The 27,290-nt window shown below is 37.7% G+C and overlaps 1 protein-coding gene across 1 annotated transcript in view; it reads left to right on the top strand.

Moving 5' to 3' along the window:
* Nucleotides 1-24,009, top strand: part of LOC121300752 (importin-11-like) — a 183,471-nt gene extending 159,462 nt beyond the window's left edge. The window contains exon 30 of the mRNA XM_041229541.1: nucleotides 21,719-24,009. Within this exon, the coding sequence (XP_041085475.1) occupies nucleotides 21,719-21,883 (165 nt within the window). The 3' untranslated portion in view covers nucleotides 21,884-24,009. The remainder of the gene's footprint in view (nucleotides 1-21,718) is intronic.
* The last annotated feature ends 3,281 nt before the right edge of the window (nucleotides 24,010-27,290 follow it).

Below are 27,290 nucleotides of genomic sequence, written 5' to 3'. Positions count from 1 at the left end.
GCAAAATCATTCAAATTCTAAAAATCATATGCACCCTTCACTCTAATATGTCTGATAGAAGATGAGTGATTCCTAACTCCAAACCAAATCCATTTTTACATACTGTATTTGTAGTATATATTAAAAAATAATGTAACAGAATAGACTTTACAAACAATGGTAATACACTGATGTAGCTCAATACTTTTTACTTATTCTGTCCATGCTGTGCATCTGAAGTGGTTAGTACACCAAAGTAAAATGTCCTCAATCTTTTATTTTATTGACTAGAACAATTATCTGAATTAAGAATCCTTGGAGAACGACCGTGTGGTTCATGCTTTACAATTCCATCTGTTATCACTGAAAGGGAGACTGGCCTTTTTAGTAAATAAAATGTTTCAATTAAAACTTCACCTAATCTGTGCAATTATTCCAGTTCCCTTTGTAGAACCATGGAGTTGGAAAGGCATTAATGCTGAATATTAATATATTCCTCTATAACAGTAATCACTAATGATAACAACTCTTATTTAAATTTGAGTGTCTGGTGACAGTGTTTTTAAGGGTGACTCACTGCAAAGTTTAATGTTTCTGTAAATATCAACGATACATTTTGCAGTGTTTGATTTCAGGCAGACTGTAATAATAAAATTGTTTAAATCACAGATAGCTGCAAAAATAATCATATATAGAAGGATTTAGAGCATCTGTAATCCTATAAGGTAGCACTAAATTATTATGTTATAAACAGTTTGTTTGGGCCTGGTTTTCAAAATGTAACTCTCGGTTTTGCTCAGATAAGGTATTTTGTTGAAGTATTTGTTTTGAGATTTGATGAACTTGTTATCAAATTTGGCCTTTCTGTTGGCCTAGATTGTATTTTCCTATTTAGACATACAGTCTAAATTCACTAAAGAACCCCCATGGCACATGGACAAGTGTTTGTTATAGTAGGATTAAGCAACGCCAATTTGAATTGAACGTCAATATGCAGTACATTTATGAAGATTACTTCACATTGATTAACATTTAAATGGTACGTTTAAAAGAAAACAGTAAATAAATGAAAAAGGAAAGAATGTACATGTACATGCTGAATACAGTAATTGTGTCCTTTCTCGTGTGTATGTACACCCCCTTTCAAAATGTTCACCCTTTTAGCCTTATAGTGTGGAATCAAAATAGTTTTTTTCATTTATCTACACATCCTACCACATAACTTCCCAGCGAAAAAAAAAATCTAGAAATTTGTAGAAAATGAATTAAAAATAAAAACTGAAAAAGCTTGGTTGGATAAGTGTTGTTTCCAATCCCCCACCCCCCCACCCCCTTGTAATAGCAATCCTAAATTAGCTCAGGTGTAACCAATCACCTTCAAAATCACACACCAAGTTAAGTGGCCTCCACCTGTGTTAAATTGTAGTGATTCACATGATTTCAGGATAAATTCAGCATTTCCTGTAGGTTCCCTCTGCTGGGCACTGCATTTCAAGGCAAAGACTCAACCATGAGCACCAAGGCACTTTCAGAAGAACTTTGGGACAAAGTTGTTGAAAGCACAGATCAGGGGATGGGTATAAAAAAAATGTCAAAGGCCTTGAATATCCCTTGGAGCACGGTCAAAATGATTTATTAAGAAGTGGAAGGTGTATGGCACCATCAAGACCCTGTCTAGATCAGGCCATCCCTCCAAACTGGATGACCAAGCAAGAAGGAGACTGATCAGAGAGGCTAGCAAGAGGCCAATGGCAACTTAACTACAGGCTTTTATGGCCAAGACGGGTCAAAGTGTGCATGTGACAACAATATCCCAAGTACTCCACAAATCTGGCCTGTATGGTAGGGTAGCAAGAAGGAAGCAATTACTCAAGAGATTCACTCTGGAGAAACACTCTGGAGATTCTGTAGCCATGTGGCAAAAAGTTTTGTGGTCTGACGAAATTAAAATTGAACTTTTTGGCCTAAATACAAAGCATTATGTTTGGTGCAAATCCAACACAGCGCATCACCCAAAGAACACCGTCCTTACTGTGAAACATGGTGGTGGCAGCATCATGTTATGGGGATGTTTCAAATCAGCAGGGACTGGGGCACTTGTCAAGATAGAAGGGAATGGAGCAAAGTACAGAGAAGTCCTTGAGGGGAAGTGGAGTGGCTAAGGAACAAAAAGGTAAATGTCTGTTATACTGTTGATGGATAAATTATCTTAATTCACACTGCAATAACATTTCTGTACCATTTTTTCATACTAGTTTGTCTATTCCTAGTAGCGAGTATGGATTCGTAGGATTAGGATTGTAATGTGCATATCCCATGCTGCAGTTCCCTTTTTGTTGTTAATGATGTCTGTTTGTAGCTTGGTGGTGATTTTATACTGGCAAGTTGTATCAAGAACAACTTGTCAAGTTTTTATATTTATCTGAAGAATTACCTTGGTATGTTACCTATGCCCTTCCTTCCCAGTGAGTTGGGAATTGACCTCATTCAACACAATCTCCTTCTAGTCCTGTCAAAGAGAACAATTGGGGTTTAATCACATCTGTGTAAATCATTCTTGAATCCCCCACGATTCCCTTTGGGGCAGAAGGGTAGCTTGACTGCTGAAGAATTCCCGTTTCCAGCAACCTCGGATACCATCGCTTTATATTTCACTAACATGGCAGCTTTTTTATTGTATTGTCAATATGCATATCATTGCTGTTCTGAAGTGATGGATACAATCATATTTATTTCAGAAAGTACTGCAAACAATAAACGGAACACAAGTACCTTTTCATGTTCCACACAGTCTTGCACTGCTTCTGCAATTACACAGTGTCCTCAATTTTTGGTGCTACCTTATTTTTTCTACCATTTAGTTTGGCATATAATTAAATCCTGCCACCTGCTAATAAGGTAATGCAATAAACTTTGATCTCTAATTACAATTTCTGTATTTTCCTTGAAAGCTGGAAATGGGTAATTATGAGGCAAATTATATCCATCATCATGGGGGGGGGGGGGTCATTATGCATGAACTGTCTTCAATTTATTTTTCTCACTCAGGCTTAATTAGCTTCTTGTCAGACACAAATGCAGATGATATGAAGCTCAGGTAAATTAGTTCCTGGTTGAAGATTAACATTGGTTAGATGCAAATGTGTATCTCAAAAACATGTTCAGCGACAAATTGATGGGACTAGATTTCTGTTGAAGTTTCCAAATCTGTTGAAGTGTCTATTCTGAATAAAGTTTGTTTAGGTGATTTAAAACAGTCATCTATTCTATGATTTTCAATACTGGAGTGTTCGGTAAAAACATTCTACCACATTGTTGTAACCTCGAGCCAGATCAATGAAACGCATCATTCACTTTAAAATAGTACCTTCTATAGTTAAGTATGGGAGTTCAACTACAAATAAATATTTGATGGGTCTAACTGACTCGTCTCCAAAACGAGGGTCTTGCAGTACTGTAGATCCTTACTTTGTAAACAAAAACAAAACAAAAACTGCCAACAACCTGACATTTTGTAAAAAGCCCTTTTAAGTAAATCATCCCAGCATCACTCCCCTCCGTCCCCCACTCTGCAAAGCCCAGCTTACTTACATCGAAGTTGCTTTCTTTCTACGATGCTTGAGGTCCACAACCAGAATCTTTTTGTCTCAACCAGAGCCAGTTGCTGCTCCTCTCTGCTGCTTCAGATAAGTTCTTCACTATGTCTCGCAATTCTTGACCACTAAGTCCAGTGTTCCTGAAAAACCGGGTTTTGGAGTGTGCCACAAATCCTCAACAACCCATCTCAACTGGGTAAACCTGGACTCTCCATCCTCGCTGTTCCACTTCAGCAGCCAGTTGAGCGTACCGAAGTTTCTTCCTCTCATACGCCTCATCCACAGCATCCTCCTATGGAACTGTTAACTCTACCAGGTGAACAAGGAGTGCTGATCCAAACCACAAGACAATATCAGGTTGAAGGTTAGTGGTGGCAGTATCAGGTGGGGAAAATAAGTTGTTGTCCAACATCTGCCAGCATTTTCCAGTCTCTAGCAGCTTCCAGTTGTCCTAGACGAGTTTTGGTTTTAATACCTTTTCTTGGATGGTTGCACTCCACTTGAAGCTGGCACCGGGCCACTGTAAAAAACATCCAGCACTGGGAATTTTAACACTTAAACACATATTTTTTTTGGTTATAATTCATGTTTCAAAATTGGACGTTTTTATTCCGATGGTACACGCACATTAAATCATTGAAAATAAACAGTGTTCCAGTGTTAGACATTTCAGTTTTTTGATAATTTTTATTCTATGCTGTTTTATAAAAAGCTGCATTTATAAAAAAAATAAATAAAAAATATTCAATTTAGCACTTTTCTTGCCAGCATTTCTGACAACTGAATGTGATCCCTTTTCACAGAACCGACTGCATTGGTCTGTAATTTCCTGCCACAGACACCATTTTCATTCCAAACAATTAAGCTGTGTTGTCAATTACTTCATCTTTTAAAACTGAGTTCCTGGAGAGTTAATTCAGGGCTTTGTAGCCTCTCATTAGCATCTGCTAGAAGCTATATTGTCATGGTTTAAACATACAGTGTGCGCCGCTGGCACCTGAAGCAGGAGGCACCACTCATTTGCATATGACTAAAGATAGTTAAATGAAATCTCCCTGAAAAAAAATCTGTGAAGAAAAATCACATCTAAAACTGTTGCCTGCCAGTAGTTTTATGAATCCCACTTAAAATACTGCCCATGTTAGTATTAAACAGTGGTATCAATGTCCATTTCCGGAGATGATTTATTCTAGTGGTACCTGTACATTGTGATAGCTTAAGTATATTGTAACCCTAATATGTCAGTGTGGTAGGAAATGGTGTTGCAGTGACTCAGACCAGAAGGAAGAACAACAACAGATGGGTTCGGTGCAGTGGCGCGTGCGCCATTTTATTTAAAGTAAACAAAAATAAATAAAATATTTAAACAAAAATAAATACTTGCTCACAGAGCAAAATAAAAGGTTTGAAATAAAACAAATCTCGAACACAAAATACAAATAGACCTAAGGTCAGGCTGGGCAACTGTCTTCACTGATCCTTATTTATTTTAAATATCTCTCCTCTCGCTCTCCAGTTCCTCCTCCGAACACCCACCCAGAGCAGGGAGAGCTGCAGGCTTAAATACCGTGACCGAGGGGTTTAACTAGTTTGTAATTATTCTATTACCCCTCAGCCACAATCTGCACGAGTTCATTAATTTGTGTGATTGCCGGCTAGTTTAACAACATACTAGCCGACAGCCACACATTAACACAAGTTTTTTAATGTGGATGGGGCTTCCCATCCACGCTACAAAACAATAACACCTGGCATTCGCCGACATCTATAAACAAAATAAAAATAATACACAATAAACAAATACAATAAATAACACAGGAACGGAGGGGGAGACCCCATTCTAAAAATAAACAAACAAAATACATTCAAGCAGGGCTTTCCTACCGCCCTGCTACAGTTGGGTTTAATAACAATCCTTGAAAAATGTTTGTCTAGAGATCTTTACTTAAATTGTATGTGCAAATGTAAGACTGAATCATCTTTATATCAAGCTTTATATCGCATCATCCTACTAAGTGTTGCTTCACTTAAGAGTTTTTTTTTTTTTCCCTCTCCCCCACCTCATGATATTTGGATACTCAAAACCCTCTCCAGTTACTAAGAGACAGAATTTGAAAATCCTCTTTCATGCTAAAGTATTTTTCCACACGGCCAAGCATCACAAGTGTTGCTTCATATTTCCATCCCTCCATCAGCGTGTGGTGTTGAAAACTTTAAAAGCATTACAAGCAGCGAGAGCTCTACTGTGAAACTCGATTCTCCTAATTAGGGTTGTATTTCCTAACTAAATTAATATTGATCCAGTTGACTAAGGTATACAGTAATGGCCGAACATTTTACATCACTATGTAGAATTAACACATTTTGTTCATAAAGTCAAATTAAACCTGTTGAATGTTCCATTAACATATTGAATTGCATACCGCTTTGTAGTTTTCCATATACTTAACAAAAAAATGAAATAGTATTATAGCTTCCAGTAGACTTTTGCAATATCTTTTTGTAGTTTCTTTACGTGATGTTAAATTATGTTCATGTAGTTTTTTGTCTCAATTCTAAGTGATGCTAAACTTTTGGCCATAGCTGTATAGTAATGCGGGTTGTAGAAGCCTGGTAAATGTTGTGGAATAGGTCATTGGACAGCGTAAGGGTCAGGGGTTTAAAAAATATATTACAAAATGAACTAATTTATTATTTGGGTTTGAATAAAGCCTCCATGAACAGTATGTATAGCATTTACCTAATGGTTATGTAGCTGCAGGGAAGTTAGTTTAAATTGGGTTGGGTTTCCAAAAGTACCTAAAAGCCTGTTTGGTCAACTTACTCAGCTATTAGGGTGTAAAATGCCTGGTTAGCTGATTTGTTGACAGATTTTTAATGAAGAGCAATGTATCTCTCATTTGTTATGAAATGGAGTTTAGGTTTACTGTGTCTAGAGCAAGGGTTATATTTGGGGAAGTTTAAATGTGTGAATATGTGTGTAAGCACTTTAAAATATACTTGAAGCAAGTAAACAGGTCCCTCTTTTGTGTATGGGTCCCAGAGTAAACAGATCCCTCTTTAGTATGTGGGTCCCAGAGTAAACAGGCCCCTCTTGTGTATGGGTCCCAGAGTAAACAGATCCCTCTTTAGTATGTGGGTCCCAGAGTAAACAGGCCCCTCTTGTGTATGGGTCCCAGAGTAAACAGGTCCATCTTCTGTATGGGTCCCAGAGTAAACAGGCCCCTCTTGTGTATGGGTCCCAGAGTAAACAGGTCCCTCTTGTGTATGGGTCCCAGAGTAAACAGGTTCCTCTTATGTATGGGTCCCAGAGTAAACAGGTCCCTCTTGTGTATGGGTCCCAGAGTAAACAGGTCCATCTTCTGTATGGGTCCCAGAGTAAACAGGCCCCTCTTGTGTATGGGTCCCAGAGTAAACAGGTCCCTCTTGTGTATGGGTCCCAGAGTAAACAGGTCCCTCTTGTGTATGGGTCCCAGAGTAAACAGGTCCCTCTTGTGTATGGGTCCCAGAGTAAACAGGTCCCTCTTGTGTATGGGTCCCAGAGTAAACAGGTCCCTCTTGTGTATGGGTCCCAGAGTAAACAGGTCCCTCTTGTGTATGGGTCCCAGAGTAAACAGGTCCCTCTTGTGTATGGGTCCCAGAGTAAACAGGTCCCTCTTGTGTATGGGTCCCAGAGTAAACAGGTCCCTCTTGTGTATGGGTCCCAGAGTAAACAGGTCCCCCTCTTGTGTATGGGTCCCAGAGTAAACAGGTCCCTCTTGTGTATGGGTCCCAGAGTAAACAGGTCCCTCTTATGTATGGGTCCCAGAGTAAACAGGTCCCCCTCTTGTGTATGGGTCCCAGAGTAAACAGGTCCCTCTTGTGTATGGGTCCCAGAGTAAACAGGTCCCTCTTGTGTATGGGTCCCAGAGTAAACAGGTCCCTCTTGTGTATGGGTCCCAGAGTAAACAGGTCCCTCTTGTGTATGGGTCCCAGAGTAAACAGGTCCCTCTTATGTATGGGTCCCAGAGTAAACAGGTCCCTCTTATGTATGGGTCCCAGAGTAAACAGGTCCCTCTTGTGCTCTTGTGTATGGGTCCCAGAGTAAACAGGTCCCTCTTGTGTATGGGTCCCAGAGTAAACAGGTCCCTCTTGTGCTTGGGTCCCAGAGTAAACAGGTCCCTGTTGTGTATGGGTACCAGAGTGGCTCACCTGGTAAAAGCATGGCCGTGTGGTGTGCAGGGTGAGTCGTACAGTCCGGGGAGCTCAGGTTCACGTCCTGGCTGTGTGAAGTAGCCGGTCTTCACTGGGGATTCCTGCACTTCCATGGGTTATAGAGGCAAAACCAGCAGGGACGATTTCTCTTTAAGGCACTACAGTGGACCCTGTTGGGCATGCGCCTAGTGAGCTCAGACAGATACCATCAAGGTTGGCAATTTTTCACCAACATCCGTTCCTGTGTATAAAATAGTAAATTGACTTGTTCGTGGGATCGGAGGATGCCCCCTGAACTTTAACTTCTCCTGAGTTGTTTGGGGAATTGCTGCGGTGAGGGAACATAATTGAACATTCTAAATTGAAGGGAAAATCCGGGGTGCATTTAAAAAAATTATTGCATCTAATTACAATTCATCCCAGCTATGTAACAGCAAAAAGATGTTAGAATATATTACAGTTGTTACTAAAAAAAAGCTACTAGTTGAAAGATGTTAATTTATTTTTGTTTTATTAGTTAAAAAGATTACAGTTTCAGTATCAGTGGTTGCTAACAATACATAGGGGTTTTAGCAGGTTGACCCTCCTCCTGAACCTTTTACTGTACATGAATCAATTCACAGTCCAGAGTAAAAATTATTTTCCACCTTATAAAAATGTTACTGCATATTGTCATACATTTAATTTATTGATGCTTTTTAGTTGACAGAAGAATAGTGTCAGTGTGTTTAAGACTAGACAATCATAAAGCTAAACATACTGCTACAAGACACACTATAGAAAGGTGTTGAACTGGTACGAACACTTCCACCTGCTTCGGTAAATTTTAATACTGTTTCCAGAAGTGTGGGGATCCATAGATTTTTTTTTTTTTTTTAAGCATAGCTGCTATCAGGTGTTGTAGGCATTGAAGCTTGCAGTATCACTTGAGCTAGTCTATGACCTTTAGAATGAAGTATCTCTTTTAGAAGAGAGTGACAGGTTGTGAGCAATAAGGCAACAAAAGTACTTGTCGTCACATATTGGCCATGCAGTACTAAGCTGCCAGATGAGTGGAAAGGCAGTCTAGATTTGTTTGCTGGGTTTTTTTTTAAGCTCTGGCTGAGGATGAATATTGTATCTGGGATGCTTCAAGGCTCTACCAAATACATAAGTTAATATTCTGTACATGAAAACATTTATTTAAACAGACACAGGGACTAATAACTTTTTGTTTTGGTACTGATAGATAGCTCTAGAAACACCAGAGGGCTTGCTTTTTTTCTTATTTATTGTACCTTATACTGTCAAGGTGTGATCTGTGTATGCATGAAGTTTCAAGATATGTTTTCTGCATGCTAACTTGAGGAATCTTCTTGAATGACCTCCAGTGTCAAATAAAGGAATTTTATCATAACATATGTGTTTTATTGTTTGTTTGTTTGTTTGTTTGCTTCTGCTGCTTTATCTTATTTAATACACAAAACATGTAAGAGACCAAAGCATGACGTGGAAGTGTTTTTTGTAAATATGCAAATTCGTCAGTGCTATTTCAACTGCAAACATCTTAAAATAAATAAATAAAAATAATTGACATGCCCACATTAATCGCAGATTAATCATGTTTAATATTTGCCATGTTATAAACACATTGCGGTCATGTGACTTTTTATGTTTCTGCTGTTTAGAGGCAATACTCTGAGCTAGTCTCCTTGTTTTGTGCATAGCTGTATTCTATGATTTTCTCAGTTACTTTACATATCCTTTGTTGTGCCGTAAAGCTTAACCTTTTGTCTGTCACATTGTTTCAACCTCTGCCAGTGTCAATGATATATACTGCACCATTGAGGGTTTCATAAGTAAAATTAAGTATACAAGAAATACTTGTTTTATGGAATAAAACCACAGTAAGATATTAGATGCCAATTTAGAACAAATACATTTCCGGAGAAAACTTTTTTACAGGAGGCGAGAAAGTGACAGAATGAATGGAGATCAGAAGGCTATGAGGATTGTTTTAAAGGGTCAGTGGGGCAGGATAGGGAGGAGACAGCCCAAGTCAAGTCACCTAAATATAATGTACAGAATGTGTGGACTTAAATCTGATTTAATCGGTCTCTCGCATATCTTACTTTACAATTGGTGTTGTACTGTAATTAGAGACATTGGTTCACAGTTGGGCTGCCAGGAGCCATATTCATAAATGGTGTGTGTGTGTTCTATCTATCTCTCTATCTAGTTATCTGTCTATCTCTCTCTCTGTTGGTGCTGTCTGTCGGGAGTGCTTGTGGCGTGTGTGCGGAGCTCATAGTGAGTGAGGGGTTCTCCCCAGTTTTTCCTTCTATTATATATATATATATATATATATATATATATATATATATATATATATATATATATATATATATATATATATATATATCATTTCTTTTTTTTTTTTTCTTATGTTATAGTGTTATTAAATCTGATTGAGAGTTGGGTTTTACAGATTGACGGCCGTTATGGCCAAACCGGGGGGAGGGAGCGGTTCAAGCGCCAATTTTGAAAATATAGCAAGGCGGCACGGCATCAAAATCGTTGTTGATGCTACAGTACCGGTGCAAAAATGTGTTGTTAAACTCGGGAAAAGTAGTTGGGTGTGGAAACATTAAGTCGGCTTCAAAGATGAATAAAGCTGTAGTGGTTTTCCTCAGTAATGAGGAATTAGTTCAAAAGGTAGTGCAGCAGGAATTAGTAATTGGTGGAGTGGAGTTTCTGTTTTGCCTCTTGCGGTCCCTGCTAAAAAAGTTACTATTTCCAATGTTCTCCCTTACTTAAAAATGATCTGATATTAAAATAACTAAGCCGGCACTGACAGATAATGTCAGGTATGTCCACGATTCCTTTTGGGCTGTAAAGACCCTGAATTAAAACATGTTTTCTTTCAGGAGACAGGTCTACATGCGTCTAAAAAATAGTAACGATGAATTAAACGTAGCTTTCAGGTTTTGTGTTGATGGCACTGATTACATAATCTTTGCCTCAACAGAATTAATTAAATGTTTCACTTGCGGGCGTGAGGGGCACGTTGCAAAAAACTGTAAAAACAATGAGGACCACGGTAATGAAAGGGGAGAAACTAGTGAACAGAGTGAGAGTAGAGAGATGCCTGTGAGTAAGGCAGCTGACGCTGCAGCTCAGAATACTGCAGTTGTGCCCGGTGTGGGAGAGACTGGGGGAGCCGTATTTGCAGCTGCAGAGTCTGTCGCTGAAAAAGAAAGGGAGCTGACAGTTCAAGATACTGATAATGTTGTGGAAGAATTGGGGTCTCTTAATAAGGCTGCTGATGATTCGAATGTTTCCAAAACACATACCAGAAGGGTTAAAAATACAGATACTGAGAACATAGAAATCTGAAAATGGATAGTAATAGTGCAGATACGATCAGAGGAAGAAGTGGAGGAGGGTGGGCAGGTGATTAATGCACATATTGATTTTAAAATGCCTGGGGAAAAAGAGGAAAATAAAAACTAAGGAGATTAATTCAGTGAAACAGTGTGTGCTCAGAAACTATAGTCTCTCATTGTGATGACTCTGGGAATAGTTTAGCTGTGAAAAGAGACGCAGTCTCTGTTAGTGTTAGCAGTGCTGCCAATCTCTCAGCGACTCGGAGTACATTGGAAGTGGAAGACAGTGGACATGCTGATAATGATGCGAGTGAGAGCAATACTGACTCCTCAGTAACTTGTGAAATGTCCGCTAGTCAGTCAGAGATAGGCGGGTACAGTAATGAAAGTATTCGTAATTTTCTGGAGCTAATTAAAGGTAAAAGAAATGTTAGTGTAATTGATCACTTTCCCGACTTGAAATTGTTTGTAAGTTCTCTGCAGCAATTGATGCTCAACGTGTCAGTTATAGGAATTGAGAAAAAAGAACGAGACCGATTGAAGAATTTAATGAGCAAAGTGTGTGCTTCTTTTAAATCTAGTAAAAATGTTTAGATATTCCCAAGTATCTCTCTTTCTTTCTGTCTGTTGGTTTGTTGTGTGTATTTTCTCTTTTACTCCTATTGTGCAGACTTTTAATTTGAGTACTTTAAATATTAATGGAGGGAGAGATGTAGGAAAGAGAACAGCAGTTTTTGAATATTTAATGCAGAAGAAAATGAGTTTCCATGTTTCAAGAAACACATACAGATGGAAACATTAAGGCAGATTGGTGTAAACAGTGGGACAGGGAGGTTATACTGAGCCATGGCACTAATTTCAATGCAGGAGTCACGATTTTATTTTCTAAGGATTTTAAACCAGACTCCTTTGTCATGAGTGAAGAGGTTCAAGGGTGGCTATTAAAAGTCCAAGTCAGTATTTGTAATAAGACTCTTGTCTTTCTAAATGTTTATGCAACTCTGAATAAAGTACTGGCACAGTATCAGCCTGAGGATGTGGTTTTATGGGGTGAGGATTTTAATTGTACAGTAGATAACAAGGTTGATAGGAATGGCTCTGAACCCCATCCAAGGTCAGTCAGTGAGCTGGTCTCTGTCTTAAGAGACCATGATCTAGAGGATGTGTGAAGATTGATGAAACCTGATGCCCGCCAGTATACTTGGGTGAAAGGGAGTGGTGGACATATTTCACTAGTTAGACTTGTTAGGTTTTATGTTTTTAAGCATCATTTAAATTGATTTACTACCAGTGATATATGTCCTACTGGTTTATCTGACCACAGCTTGGTTAATTTGAACATGCTTATCCCTTCTACATGTGTGTATACTTCATATTGGCATTTAAACACAAAGCTTTTAAACGATACTCATTTTATTAAATGTTTTAATTTTTGGGGGGAACGATGGAGAAGGCAACAATGCAATTTTTCATCTTTAAGGCTATGATGGGATGTCTCTAAGGTTCAGATTAAACTACTTTGCCAACAGTATACAAAAAATATTACTAAGAGTATTAGTTTAGCAATGAGAGAGCTGGAGGACATCAGTGAGCTCCATAGAGCAATGGGGTCCAGCTGTAGTGACAGGCTGTTTGAGGACCTGAAGCTTAAAAAAAAGTAAACTGTCTGATCTGCTGGATACACGAGTACAATGGGCGCTAGTGCGCGCCAGGTTCCTTAATTTGTCTCAAATGGATGCTCCCACCCAATACATCTTTGCTTTGGAAAAGAAAATTGCTCAGAATAAACTTATTTATTGTTTACGGATGGCTCAAGGACAACTACTGAGCGAACCTGAGGTCATCCGGGAGTACAGTGTGGGTTTTTACTCTGACTTGTTCACGGCAGAGGCTGGGGACGATTCTGGTAAAACTCAGCAGTTCCTAGAAGTTCTGGTCTTCCTGAAGAAGAGAAGGACCAGTTGGAGAGAGTTAACTTTCCAGGAGTTCTCTTTTGCTCTTGTGGGATTGAACACTGGTAAAGCACCAGGGATTGATGGTATACGGATGGAATTCTATAAGACTTTCTGGTCTGCAGTCAGAAAAGACTTGTTTGAAGTGGTACTTGACAGTATTGCAGAAGAGGAACTGCCTTTCAGCGTCGGCGTGCAGTATTGACTTTGCTACCAAAGCAAGGAGACTTATGTAATATAAAGAACTGGCGTCCAATAAGTCTCCTTTGTACATATAACAAAATTTTACCAAAAACTTTGGCGACTAGGTTGGGCAAAGTGATGAATTGTGTGGTGCATTTTGATCAAACGTACTGTGTCCCCGGCAGATCAATATTTGATAATATCTTTCTGATTCGTGATCTAATAGCAGCCTCCAAGCTCTTGGGTTTTAAAGCTGGTCTAATTTCTTTAGATCAGGAGAAAGCCTTTGATCGTGTAGATAATAAATATTTATTTAATGTAGTTTAGGCTTTTGGTCTTGGGCCCAGTTTTTTTGGGCAAAATTCAGTTACTCTACAGTAATGTTTTTACTACACTTAAAATCAATGGTGTGCTTAGCTCTCCTATTCAGGTGCAGAGGAGAATTCGCCAGGGTTGTTCCATGTCTGGGATGTTATAGTCACTCTCATTTGAACCATTACTCCACAAATTATGGTTTTTGTTATCTGGCTTGACCATTCCAAATATACCAATGGAGCCTATAAAAGTGGTGGCCTATGCTGCTGCTGATGATGTAGTCTTTGTTATGGGGAAAAAAAGATTAAATGATTGCTTGACATTGTTTGGAGAAGTGTCCTCTGCAAAGACAAACTGGTCAAAAAGCAGTGCATTTTTATTACATGACTGGGAAGGCAGTAGGCCTCCAGCTCTCCCCTCAGGGTTACAATGGAGTCAAGCAGTTTTTAGATACCTGGGAGTGTTCTTGGGAGGGGAACGAGTGGCTAAAGAGAACTGGGATGGGGTGTTAGATAAGGTCAAAAGTAGATTGCAGAGCTGGCGATGGCTCCTCACTAAACTATCCTATAGAGGTAGAGTTTTAGTGATTAACAACCTAGTAACCTCCACGTTATGGCACAGAGAAGATGTGTAGACCCCCCAGTGTTGTTATTAAAAGAGATCCAGAGAGTGATTGTAGATTTTTTCTGGGACGGATTGCACTGGATAAAGCAGTGTGTGTTGTTTTTACCAGTTGAAGAGGGAGGGCAGGGCTTGGTTGATGGTGGCAGCATTTAGACTGCTTTCTCTACAGAGGTTGCTCTATGCTCCTGAATCTCTGTCCTGGAGAACGCTGGCTTTTTTTTTCCTCCATTGGGTGGGCATGAAGGCTACGAGTCAGTTTTTCAAAGGGGACAGTTCTCAGGGTTTAGAGCCAGAGGTTTTTAAGCTTCAGGTTAGACCTGCTGTCGATCAGGATGCTGACTCCCCAGGACACCTTTTACAGTTTGGAGCATTCTACAGCCTGCAATTTGGAGCGTTAGAAAAGAAAGCATTGTACAGGCTGTGTGTTAAAATTGGGAACTTTAAACTGTTGAAAGATGTCCCAGATACACACTGGAGGGAGAGATTGGGTGTTGAAGGTTCTGTTAAACCTGCCTGGAATAACCTGTATAAACCAGCAATCCAGAAAAGAGTAGGTGATCTCCAGTGGAGAGTTCTGCACACCATTGTTGTTGTGAACTCGTTTCTCAGTATTATACAGTAGGAGGCAGATAAGTGTGTTTTTTGTCAGCAGAGAGAAACTGTATTTCATTGTTTATTGTTCTGTCCAAGGCTGCAGTCTCTGATGAATTTACTAGATGAGTTGTTCAGTTGTTTAGGAATAAATTTCTCCCATGTTGTTTTCATATATGGAGTTAATTTTTCTAAGGGGAATAAATCTATCATTAAATTGGCTAACTTTCTTATTGGTCAAGCTAAATTAGCCATTTTAAAAAGCAGAAAAAACAAACTGAGCAATGTACAGACTGCTGATGTAATATCTGTGTTTAAAGTGTTGGTGGCTTGCAGAGTGCGAATTGATTTTCTGTATTATAAATTAGTACATCAATTGGAGTTGTTCGAAACAGTCTGGGCTTTTGGCGAAGTGGTGTTTGTAGTGGAAGAAGGAAGTTTAATTATGAAGGTGTGAGTTTTTAATAAATAAATAAATAGATAAAAATATAACAGTCAATGTATAATAGTGTTTGTGCAAATATGTATATATTGTGTATTTGTTTTAATGTATAATTATTTATGATAATAAAGATCTTTTTAAAATAAAAAATATCTATCTATATATCTATCTATCACCAGTCAAAAGTTTGAATACACTTGCTGGAAACTAGGTTTTTTTCATAATTGACAGTGTTTTACGTCGTATATGTTTCTGTAAATACTTGAAAATGAAAACACATGTTACAATATACAAAACATAAGGATTATCAAAGTAATGTTCAAGAAAATTGAAAATTGTCTCTAAATCTTGGATTCCTCAAAATAGCCACCCTTTGCCTTAATAACAGCCTCACAAACACGAGGCATTCGGTTAACAAGTTTCAGCAGGAAATCACCCGACATGTCTTCCCAGCGCTTCTGCAACAATTCCCAGAGATGTAGGGCACTTGTGGATAGCTTTGCTTTGACTCTTCTGTCCAGTTCGTCCCATATAAGTTCTATGGGATTGAGTTCTGGAGACTGGGCAGGCCAGGTCATTAGATTGAGTTGTCCTTCACTTTCCTTCTTCGCCGGATAGTTCTTGCACAACTTTGAGGTGTGTTTTGGGTCATTATCTTGCTTAAGAATGAAGGACTGCCCAACTAGCCGTATTGCTGATGAAATGGCATGCCTCTGAAGTATGCTATGATAGCCATAGCTAGCTATGACACTGCCTCCTCCATGCTTGACAATGGGAACCACACATGCAGAACTCATGCTCTCACCCTCTCTGCATCTACAAATACTCGGCTTTTGGACCCAAATATTTCAAATTTTGACTCATCGGTCCGTAAAACCGACTTCCACTCCTCAGACGTACTATTTCCGTGTTTTTTGGCCCAGGCAAGTCTCTTCCTCTATTCTGCACATCAGCAGGGACTGGGGCACTTTATCAGGATAGAAGGGAAAATGAATGGAGCAAAGTACAGAGAAGTCCTTGAGGAAAACCTGCTGCCCTTTGCAAGAAAGCTGAAACTGGGATGGAAGTTCACCTTTCAGCATGACAACATCCCAAAGCACACAGCCAGAGCTACAATGGAGTGGCTAAGGAACAAAAAGGTAAATGTCCTTGAGTAGCCCAGTCAGAGCCCCGACCTAAATGCAATCGAAAATTTGTGGTATAACTTAAAGATTGCTGTCCATCAACGCTCCCCAAGGAACTTGACAGAGCTTGAACAGTTTTGTAAAGAAGAATGCTCAAACATTGCCAAATCTAGGTGTGCAAAATTGGTAGAGACCTATCCCAGCAGACTCACAACTGTAATTGCTGCCAAAGTTGCTTCCAACAAGTATTAACTTAGGGTGGAGACTTATCCAATTATGATCTTTCAGTTTTGTATTTAATATTTTTTTTTAAACTTTTTCCCCATAAATTACACTTTTCATCAACGTACCACTGGCATACAATTATGCAAACATAATACCAAAGTTCATGTAATAGGTACAAAAATGACAACAGGGATACTATGTGACATTGCTTCAATAACTATCTCTTTTTTTAGCAGGAAGTAAAATACAAGCCCAACTTTTGCATAATTTCCAGACAGCGATAAAAGGCAACATAACACCGTAGAGAATACAGTAAATTTAATAAATTGTGTCTTCATTGGACAACTATAAAATACAAATAGAAATGTTTAAATTAAGTGATAGGGCCGGTCAATGAAGGCTGTACTATGTGGTAGTAGACCACGACTGGAGTTGTCACAAGCCAAAGGCAAGGGCGCCAACGAAAGTCAAGAGCCTTCATCAAGAGGGTACTGTCACTATTAGAAAACACATTTTCTCAAAAAAAAAAAAAAAAAAAAAAAAGCATTAAAACCTAGATTTACCTTGAACTTGTAATGATTCATTGGGTACCTTTCCACTGAGAAAAGTTTTAGGAAAATAGTCCCAAAAATGTTAATAAAGGATCACACACATAATTAGGAAAAAATAAAAAATAAAATGGTTATAAACAAACTTTTTTATGCTTGTCAAAGCTGCTTAAAGTTTATTTGAACAGCGTCTGAACTGTTCATGTCTCGGATTATTATTGAACGATGCTGAGCTCAAGTTGAGCTGACAGGCTGTGATTGGCTGATTCGGCAGATGTGGGTACAGGACTGGTTGCTTTAGTATTGATTCACTGGTTTTGGTGTATAATAAAATACATTTGGACCAATTGTGGCTTTGTTTAGCATTTACTGTCCAGTAGATGTAAACTGAGCTTTAAATACAGCACATCAAAATAAAAAAGTCACCACTTGCACGGATTGATTTTTAGAAGCCTGCTTGATGTTACTGAATCGTTTTGTAATATATACAGTGCCTTGCAAAAGTATTCAGACCCTTCCTATGGTGTCCCATTTTGTGAAATTACAAAATTGTTTTATTCAAAACTTGAATGCTCAAACTGAAGACTTCTAAGGGTAAGATAAGATACAGTAAATGTCAGCAAAAACTAAATAGAAAAAACTGAAATATGTTGATTGCAAAAGTATTCAGACCCGTCAACTCTATTTGGGTAAGTCTCTACTTTGCACACCGGCTTGGTGCAATTTGTGCCTATTCTTCTTGGCAGATTTGCTCAAGCTCTCTCAAGTTGCTTGGGGATCACTTATGGACAGCAGTTTAAGTCTTTCCACAGATTCTCAATAGGATTCAAGTCAGGACTTTGCCTGGGCCACTCAAGGACATTCACTTTCTTTTTCTTAAGCCACTCCAGAGTAGATTTGGCCTTGTGCTTTGGATCATTGTCCTGTTAAAAGGTAAATTCACCCCAGTTTAAGTCTTTGCAGACTAAAACAGGTTTTCCTCTAGTATTTCCCTGTGCTTTGCTCCATCAATTTTCCTTCAATCCTAACAAGCTTTCCAGCCCCTGCTGAGGAGAAGCATCCCCATAGCATGATGCAGCCACCACCATGCTTGACTGTAGGGATGGTGTTGACTGGGAGATGTGCTGTGTTGGGTCTTCGCCAAACGTAACACTTGGCATTTTGACCAAAAAGTTCCAATTTGGTCTCGTCTGACCACAACACCTTTTGCCACATTTTTGCAGGATCACTTGAGTGCTTTGTTGCAAACTCCATGCAGGCTTTGACATGGTGCATTTTTAGTAATGGCTTCCTTCTTGCCACCTTACCATACAGGCTACTTTTGTGAAGTGTTCTGGATATTGTTGACTGATGCATATTTTCTCCCAACTCAGCCATTGAACTATGCAGCTCTTTCAAAGTTGTCGTTGGCCTCACAGTGGCATCCCTGAATACTTATGCAATCATGACTTTTCCATTTTTATTTCATATTATCTATTTACTTTTTGTTTTTGCTTTGAATGCATGCAAGTAGGTTGCGTATATAACACATATTAATTCCTACTTGAAAGTGTCAAGACTGCAAGCTAAAAAGCAACAAATTGTGAAAACTGACAGGGTCTGAATACTTTTGCAAGGCACTGTTTATTAGGGCTGTGCAGAGAAACCATTACTCATACTCAGAAACCAATACCCTGCAATGATTTTTTTTTAATTTGTACAATAGTTGATGTTGTAGTACAAGAATTAAGATGTATGTTTACTGTATTTTATATGACCTTTTAAAAATGTAATTTGGATGTTAAAAATATTTACTGCAGTTCAGGTTTTTAATTGCCATTAGTCATAGAAATTACTGCAATCGTGTTTAATTTAACGGTTAGACTAGATAATAATTTTTGTCAATTAATCATTCTGTATTATTGCTAGGAGGGACATTAGCAGTGTTATCTTGCAGTTAACATATTGTTTTTTAATAAGGGTATGTAGTTTTGCACTGAATGGATTTCATTCTGGAAGAAACACTAAGCAGAAGCAGAATAGTATATTTAAATAGTACTACCCCAGTCAGTTGGCAGGAGGATTTTACTTTTATTTCAGTATAGCTTTCTGACATTTCACTTTTGGTAACACCAAGTCATAAAAAGTACTGTTCAATTTAAGGTCAGCAACAAGCAGTAGATGGTGTAAACATTTTTTTATTCTCTTTTACCTAAACACTAGTGAAGAGTAAATGGTTGCTTGTAATTCCAGTGTCATTATATATCAGTAAACATTTTGCAGATTGATCTGTAGGTTGGCACCTGTATATCAATTTATTTAAACATCCATTTAAAAAATCCATTTGAGTGTAAAGCCCATTAAGTTCTCTTTATTAATGAGGAGTCGTGGTAAGATTAAATGCCAGTCATATTACCCAGGAGACCAGCTGCGTAATTGAATGTGGCGTAGCTAACTAAACACATTAAACCTTTGAGAGCTGAAAAAAGTAATAATATATATATATATAAAGTCGAATAATTATCGTTTCATGAGGTAATGATTGCAATTGTAAATTTAAATGCAAGCAAAGCAAGAAGGGGGGGGGGGGGGGGGGGAATCTGGGTGTCCTCAGGGGGGGGGGGGGGGGTAATCTGGGTGGGCACCAGGGTGTCCTCAGCTCACCGCACACCAGCAACCCCTATTGTCTGGCCGGGCGACTGTGGGCCTGCCTGTTAGCTGTCCTGGAGCTGCGTTGTCCTCCAACGCTGTAGCTCCTGGGTGACTCAATGGTGAATCTGCAGTGAGCTGAGCCTAAAAATAATAATTGGGCATTTCAAAATTGGGAGAAAATAACAAAAAAAAAAGTAATTGGCAACGACTACATTTATAAAAAATTTCAAAATACGCACTAGTTTAAAAAAATATGCTCCTTAAAAGTACACATTCTTGTAATGTTATTTTGCACGAAAACTAACAGCATATATATATATATATATATATATATATATATATATATATATATTGTAACCAAACTGCACTCACAATCGTTCGTTTGCCCCTTTAATAATGACCTAGCGCACAAAAAATTGACACTTCAGCGCGGTTGCGCTAATTTAATACATACCAACAAAAATAAAACAAACAAAAGTAAACACCTAGCTCCTTTGGACTAAACATTTGATGCAGGTTCCTGACTAGCTCGCAGGACGGCTAAGCTGTTTACCTAACATAAATATACCTAATAAAACAAAACAGACAGTTTTACAAATAAGTTTTCACAAAAAGGTTTTCGCACAGTACCTTTTACATTCCGATTGAGCCACCTTCAATCAGGCTCCTTCACACAGCAGCAGCCCTGAACCTGGCTCTAATTTACAATAATTGGCAGGTACAGGGGATAATTAATAATAAAACAATTAACAAATCTACGTTTTATGCAGGGAGGATATTAACCCCCTCCCCTGCTGTATAACAGATAAGTCATTTTTTAATCATCGCGTGAGGCAACTTTAAAAACCTTATTATTTAGTAGTTATTCAGTATTTAGCAGACACCTTTAAACACAACGATTTACGTGGTTTATCAAAAATAAGAATATATTGTACTACATAAAAACATTATGTAACATTGTACACATTCCACTAGGTGGCACAGTGACAACATTTGCCACTCAATTGTACCTGCTTCACGCTCCACTAATACAAGGCTCCACACATACTCTACCCCCAGGCTTCACAGTACGGACTAGGCCTTGCCATTTTTTTTTTTTAAACTCTGAAAATAATTTAACTAAGCTATAACATAAATAACATGATTTATCATTTAAAATATACACACTAACATACTTTCAAACCATTCGATCAATGCAATCTCTTTGTTCCCCACTGAGGTCTCTCTTCGGTAGCCATGTTTGTTTGTTTTTTTCTCAGTTGGTGTCTAGAGGTCACATGACGTAAATCAGGATCCTGACTGGTTCTTTCGCCGAAGTTGCCAGAAACGTTGCAATAAAATCAAAATGATCTAGTTTTGAGCAACCTGGAGGAAATTGCTTGACAAAGTCGCAGGAAACTAGTTACTGCAACTGTTGCCTGAAACAGTTGCTTGAAAGTTGCCTTGTGTTACATCGGTTTTAGGCTGCGGACAGATAGTCACCCCCATAAATTACAAGAATGTAATGCTCCCATTAATACCAAGTTTAATCTGAATTGGATAAGTGTTTTTCAAGATGTACTGTATGAATTATGTAGTGCAACAGTCACTGCCTATCCCAGTCACCACACATTGTATCCTCTACAGAGGGTAAATCGAAAATGTTATTGTGAGTATTGGAATTCTTTTTAGAACCATTATGAATGCCCTGAAAATAGTTTTGTTTCATAAGAAAACAGGTCTTTGTTATTAGAAACTGGAGAGCTTGAATTCAGTGATCAGGCACAGCTCATCAATCATTGATTTGTTATTACAACACAATGTTACTAATACCTGTTCTTGTGGTCCCAATTAAAATAGTTTATGACTCGAGAAACTGCCACAGCAGATATACAGTACACAAGTTGCTGAAAGCATTTGGGGAGTATGTGTTGCCTGTGCTAATTTATTGTGTGTTTTCTACTCAACAGCTTGCACTGAAGGACCCAGTACACAGCGTGCCACTACAGCAGTTTGTCTACGAGAAACTAAAAGCCCAACAAGGACTAATTGGAGACCATAGCTTCCAAGCCCTTATGGAAACTGTGGACACAGAAATTGTCAGGCAGCTACAAGAGTTTCTGCAAGGCCTGTGAAGAAATAAATAAATAAAGTCCAGATTCAGACAAAGAAAAGGAAAACACGTGTTATAGAGCTGAACATTTACCAGTGCTTCCATTAAACCCTTCAGTTTACTTCATTGTTTTATTATGGGCAGAAGCAGTAAGTAACGAAAATATCTGCCACCTACGCAGGCATTTTGGACTGTGCAAGTTTTGAATTGCAGCAACAGGCAGTAGTTACAGATATATTCTTAAAAAGGGGGGGGGGGAGTGTACTTTTGTATGTATAGCATATTGCTTACAGAGATGTGTTATAAAATAGATTGGCTTTAAAACTGAAAAAGTCTTAAAATGTGTTCTATTTTTGCATTATCAGGCTATCAGTCCAAAAGAAAACAGACAAAGTTTTGGCATTTGCTGGCTGAATACCATGCCTGTTTTAATAGGTTTAATTAGCAAAGTAATATCAAGTGGTTTAATTGGCAAAGTAACATCAGGAAGGATCGACTTGAGCACTGAAACCAAAGTTCTATTATTACAGAAGTGTTCTTAGAGTTGAGAAGTTTGAGGATGTGTTGCCATTATAGAATAGTTATAGATAGTAAACCGAAGCGCTGGTTCACACAAAGGGAATGATTATAGTTAACTTTTTTTTTTTTTTTTTTAAATACAACATAATTGACAAATTCATGCATCCAGCAAAAAGTATTTACTGTTATTTGAGTTGCAGAGATTATGACAGTCATCCTTATGTATGAAAGTTATTTATGCTTTTAGTTTTCAGTTTTAAAACAAACAATTTTTAATGTGCTTATTGTAGAGAAAAAAAAAAAAAAACAACTCAAATGTAGAATCCCAACTTGTATCTTTTTTCTTTTTTTATTCTTTTTTTTTTTAAATTTGTAAACCAGAACCTCATTACAATTTATACAATGAACTATTTTTTTTTTTTGCAGGTCAAATTAAGTAAAAAATAAATAAATAAATAAAAAAAAAAGATTAAATAAACAGCAGTATATGGGTAAATTGTGAAATTGTGGTCTGTATTTTGAATTGATGTGAATGTTTAGTATGTGTATCTTTTAAAATGATGAAGTATGGATCAGGTACTAAATATAGTAGTGAAATTGGAAATGATGTGTCTGGTTACATGTAAACCACATCTGAAAATAATCTGGGCATTCTGAGTTTAGTGTTTTGTCTGATATTTGAGCCCCACTAACACTGGTGCTTGCAGGCTGTTAACGCCCATGAGAGGTAAATCCTGTCTGGAGAGGGATATGGGCAAGGCTTAGTCAAGTCAGACTTCAGCTATAGCAGACTGGTGCAACTCCAGCTTTCAGCTTATCCTGCCTTTCAACCATGATAAAAGTACTCTATCCCCTTTTTTATGTAACAGTATTTACCAGTGATGGCAAACCTTGTTGTCAACCATGACTGAATAAAGTGAAATGATATGTCCAAAAAAATAACTTTAATAAGTGTATTACTGGTACATTAAATATATATTTTTATATTTCCTAGTTATGCAACTCATAGGCTGATCTGATACTTACTGGAGAAGACAAACGGTGTTTTGTTTTTTACTAAGGTCAAGGACTGCTTTTTATTGTTGTTCTAAATATTCGATTCCCAGACGATTTCAGTGGAAGCTTGGTAATATATAGCCTGCTAGACCTGGAAATGTGTCTCTTTTGTTGTTTTACTAATGTTAATACATCGGTAATTAATTCCCTTTAGTTTCTGAAGCTTCCTGTTCAATGCCTGTCTTATTACCTTTATTCATTGCAATTAAAACATTGGTGGATAATGTAATGAAAGCATTTGATATGAATCAGTGTTAACTGAACATGTTAGACAAGGGAGCAGTGAATCATTAAGGTACACAAGGAAAAACAAATCTTAATGCTTAACTACTTTTCATAACAGGGATTTAACTATACTTTCAACTTATTTTCTAGAAATGTGTTGATTTATATTCTGTAATGTAGTCTGTGGTCTGTAAATCATTGAAATAAAACTAGTTAATCATTCATATTTTACTACCTGTCACCACAATTGGATACTCACAAGTATAATGGTTAGTGCAAATTAATTAATGCAAATGTGCCCCTTAATTGTACCCCCTTCTTTGGAATATATTCGCCCATTACTAATTAAAGCTGCTGTTTTTTGGGGGGTTTTTTCGAACTGTTTTTAGACCACCTTCAAACTTTTGGACATCAATTTAGACAGTTAAAAGTAGTACTTTGCATATATATATTTTTTTCCATCAGTGTGTTGCAAAAGCACATAAAACAAGAAGCTAGATGGCTTCACAGTGAAATTACCAAAATTATTTAAATTTAAAATAATTTAAAGTCTGATGAAAGTAAAGATTACAGGAGTACTGGCCAGTAATTAGGTATCCTGTCAATTTGTCATACACTTTTCATCACCAGCGACAATTCATCACAAACTTTTCATCACCAACAATTAATCGCCAGCAACAATTCATCACGGACAATAACTCACCAATTAGGGTTAGGGTTACAAGCACCGCACGGGTCATTTTCACCTGTAGCGTTTGAAACAGCTGTGATATGATACTGTACCCTCTGTGATGAATTGTACCTGGTGATGAACTGCTGGTGATGAATTGGTGATGATGAATTGTTTGTGGTGAATTGTTGGTGATAAATTGTCATAGACCCGTAATTATGGTAAATCCTCTTAATGTGAAGATCTGGAAGAAAGTTCGTCTTAAAATCATTATCACAGTAGGGACTTTAGTGCACAGAAGAAGCCGTTATTATATTTAGATAAATAAAAGATGTTTTTCTAAGTATCAAGATCATCATGAAAACCTTTTTTTTTTTCCTACGCTGCTTTTTTTTTTTTTTTTAGTAGATATTTGAAATTAAACAGGAATGACCTAGAAATGGTGGGTTAAACCATATCAGACATTAGTTAAATTGGATCCACACTATGCACCACTCAAGAAAAATGCAATCTATAAATAGTGTTGGCATTTGATTCCCTGTGAGCTTGTGTTTGAAGTCAGGAGGAGTTCTGGACTGCTCAGTACATAAGCAATCCTCTACTGCTGTTATCTAGTCATTTGTTAAACTGAATTTTCTCTAATTCAGTGGCACTCTTGGTGATACCAGTAAAACAAGTATCTAAACAACCCAAAGCTGTTTTCAGTTAAGGAACGCCTTTAGGTAACGCTTGCTCTACTTTTATGTATGTTTGTGTGTTTGCTTCATTTGGCTCACGTATTAGATTGATTGAGTTGATTTTTATGTCAACAAGGGATGAAGTTAAATACTTACCAGGTAGTATAGAATGAAAATGACTATTATATGTAAACGACTCTAAAAATAAGATATTTATTACACCACACATCACAGTAAAAACTGGAACACAACCACCGTTTATTCTAGTTTCTTCAGTAAGTTTCTGAAATACAGCAATTAGTGCTGCTTGTCTTCAGCACAGAATTACTGTGTTAAGAAATGAAGGTAATACAGTAACACACTAGTTTTAGAGATCCGGGAGAGGCTGTTTAATTTAGTAAGCTGGAAGGAGGAGGCTTGTGAACTTGCAGTTTAAATGTAAACAGTTAACATGGTCTGTTTCCTGAGCTCGCCAATGTGAGTGGGCTTTCCCATCCAGGGCTTTTATTGGGTTTGAAAAGAATACAAGGGTAATCCTTTGTTTTTAAACATTATGCCTGTTTATTGAGCACAAACTTACAAGCACTTACTGGTCATTAGTATAACTCTTTTAACAAAGGTCTGGACTAAACTATGGAAGAAACATTCACATGGGATTCATGTTTTAAAAAGTGTGATTTCATAACAGCAAGCTTTCTCATTAAAGCCTTTCTCATTTGGAAGTCCTAGTTCTGGTACCACTGTTTTATGTTGCATCTTCAGTACTGGCCTGTTTAATCTTATCAGCCTGTAGATGGATTTCTACCACAAAAGGTAGAAATACATCAGTCATGCCGTTACCCTTTACTTCTGACCTTAATGGGTACATCTTAACATACTCATACAGTATAGTATACACCTGCACTGGTCCAGAACCAGTCAGCTATATTTGATTTTACTTGAAGTGGCAATAGTTCAAAGAAATGTATGTGGTGGTTCAGTGGGCATATTTTTTACGTAGTGTAACTGTTTTGACTTTAAGCTAAACATTTATAATCTCTAATCATCCTCTAAACAAATTACCAATTCTGTTTTATCCAAGTGTTTGTTTATCATACATACTGCTTTCTTTTGTTAATATTCCTTTTTTTTTTTTTTTAACAAATTAATGCAAAAAACCTACACAATCCCACCTCATTGAATTTGCCCTGATGAACCATCTGTGCTGCCATATTAAAAGAGCAACTATTAACATCTCATTGATCACCTCTTGTTTGAGTCAAACAGCAGCAGCATGTTTCAATTAGATGCTGACACAGTACAAGCAAATACAAAGAAGGATATTTTTAGAAGGCACAATTAAGCTGATTTCCAGAAAGTTAAAAAATGTAGTTCAAAAGATATTTGTAACTGAATTAATAATACTGTGAAAGGAAGATGAAACTGAATGCAGAAGTGTAGCTGACTGTCAGCGAGAAACTCAGATACCAGTCCCTTCTAAGAAATTCATGCCTTGTGATGCAGGAACCTTAAAGTGCATGAACTTGTTTGTTTTATTAAATTACAATTTCATAATGTATATGCAATGCTTTATGAAATGTGCACAACGTATGCACAATTCCACTGCTTGTCTACAACTTGTACACAAATTCAACTGCATGTTTACAGCATAACTGATGAGTGCCAGCTACATTCTTGTAATGTGATATCCTGTTTTTTTGTATTTGATGATAAATGCAGTACTGGAACAAAACAGACACAACAATGCTTGGATAGTCATGTACTGACTTTATCAAAAACATTCAGGAAAAGCTTTATTGTGCTCCTAGAGCTGCTCTTTTCAATTTCAAGTCACACACCCACGTCAAAAAAAATATCATAAATAAAATATGCATACACCTTACAAAGCAGTTTTAGCAATGTTCAAACAAACTCGGCATATATCCAATTACGTCTTTATTGGAATCCATCTAGGTAAATATTGGACCACAGATATTCCCTTTCAAGTACCAATTATGTCGTTATTGGAATCCATCTAGGTAAATATTGGACCATAGATATTCCCTTTCAAGTACCAATTGTAACCATTACCATATGGGTATTTACCTTGTAGAGACCCAATACCTGAATAAGATATACAAACCTGCTCCGTGAGCCTGTGGCACAGTCATACCCCACCCACGATGGCACAAAAGTAGTCCGCTCACAGATCTCAGTGCCATTTTTTCTTTCAAGACTGACCTGACAGGAGAGCCCAAATGTGTGTCTTTTCATTCACATAAAGTAAAAAAAAAACAATATAT

Source organism: Polyodon spathula, chromosome 2 (assembly GCF_017654505.1).
Source record: "Polyodon spathula isolate WHYD16114869_AA chromosome 2, ASM1765450v1, whole genome shotgun sequence".
In the NCBI taxonomy this organism is placed as follows: Eukaryota; Metazoa; Chordata; class Actinopteri; order Acipenseriformes; family Polyodontidae; genus Polyodon; species Polyodon spathula.
This window is presented reverse-complemented; position numbering and strand designations above follow the sequence as displayed.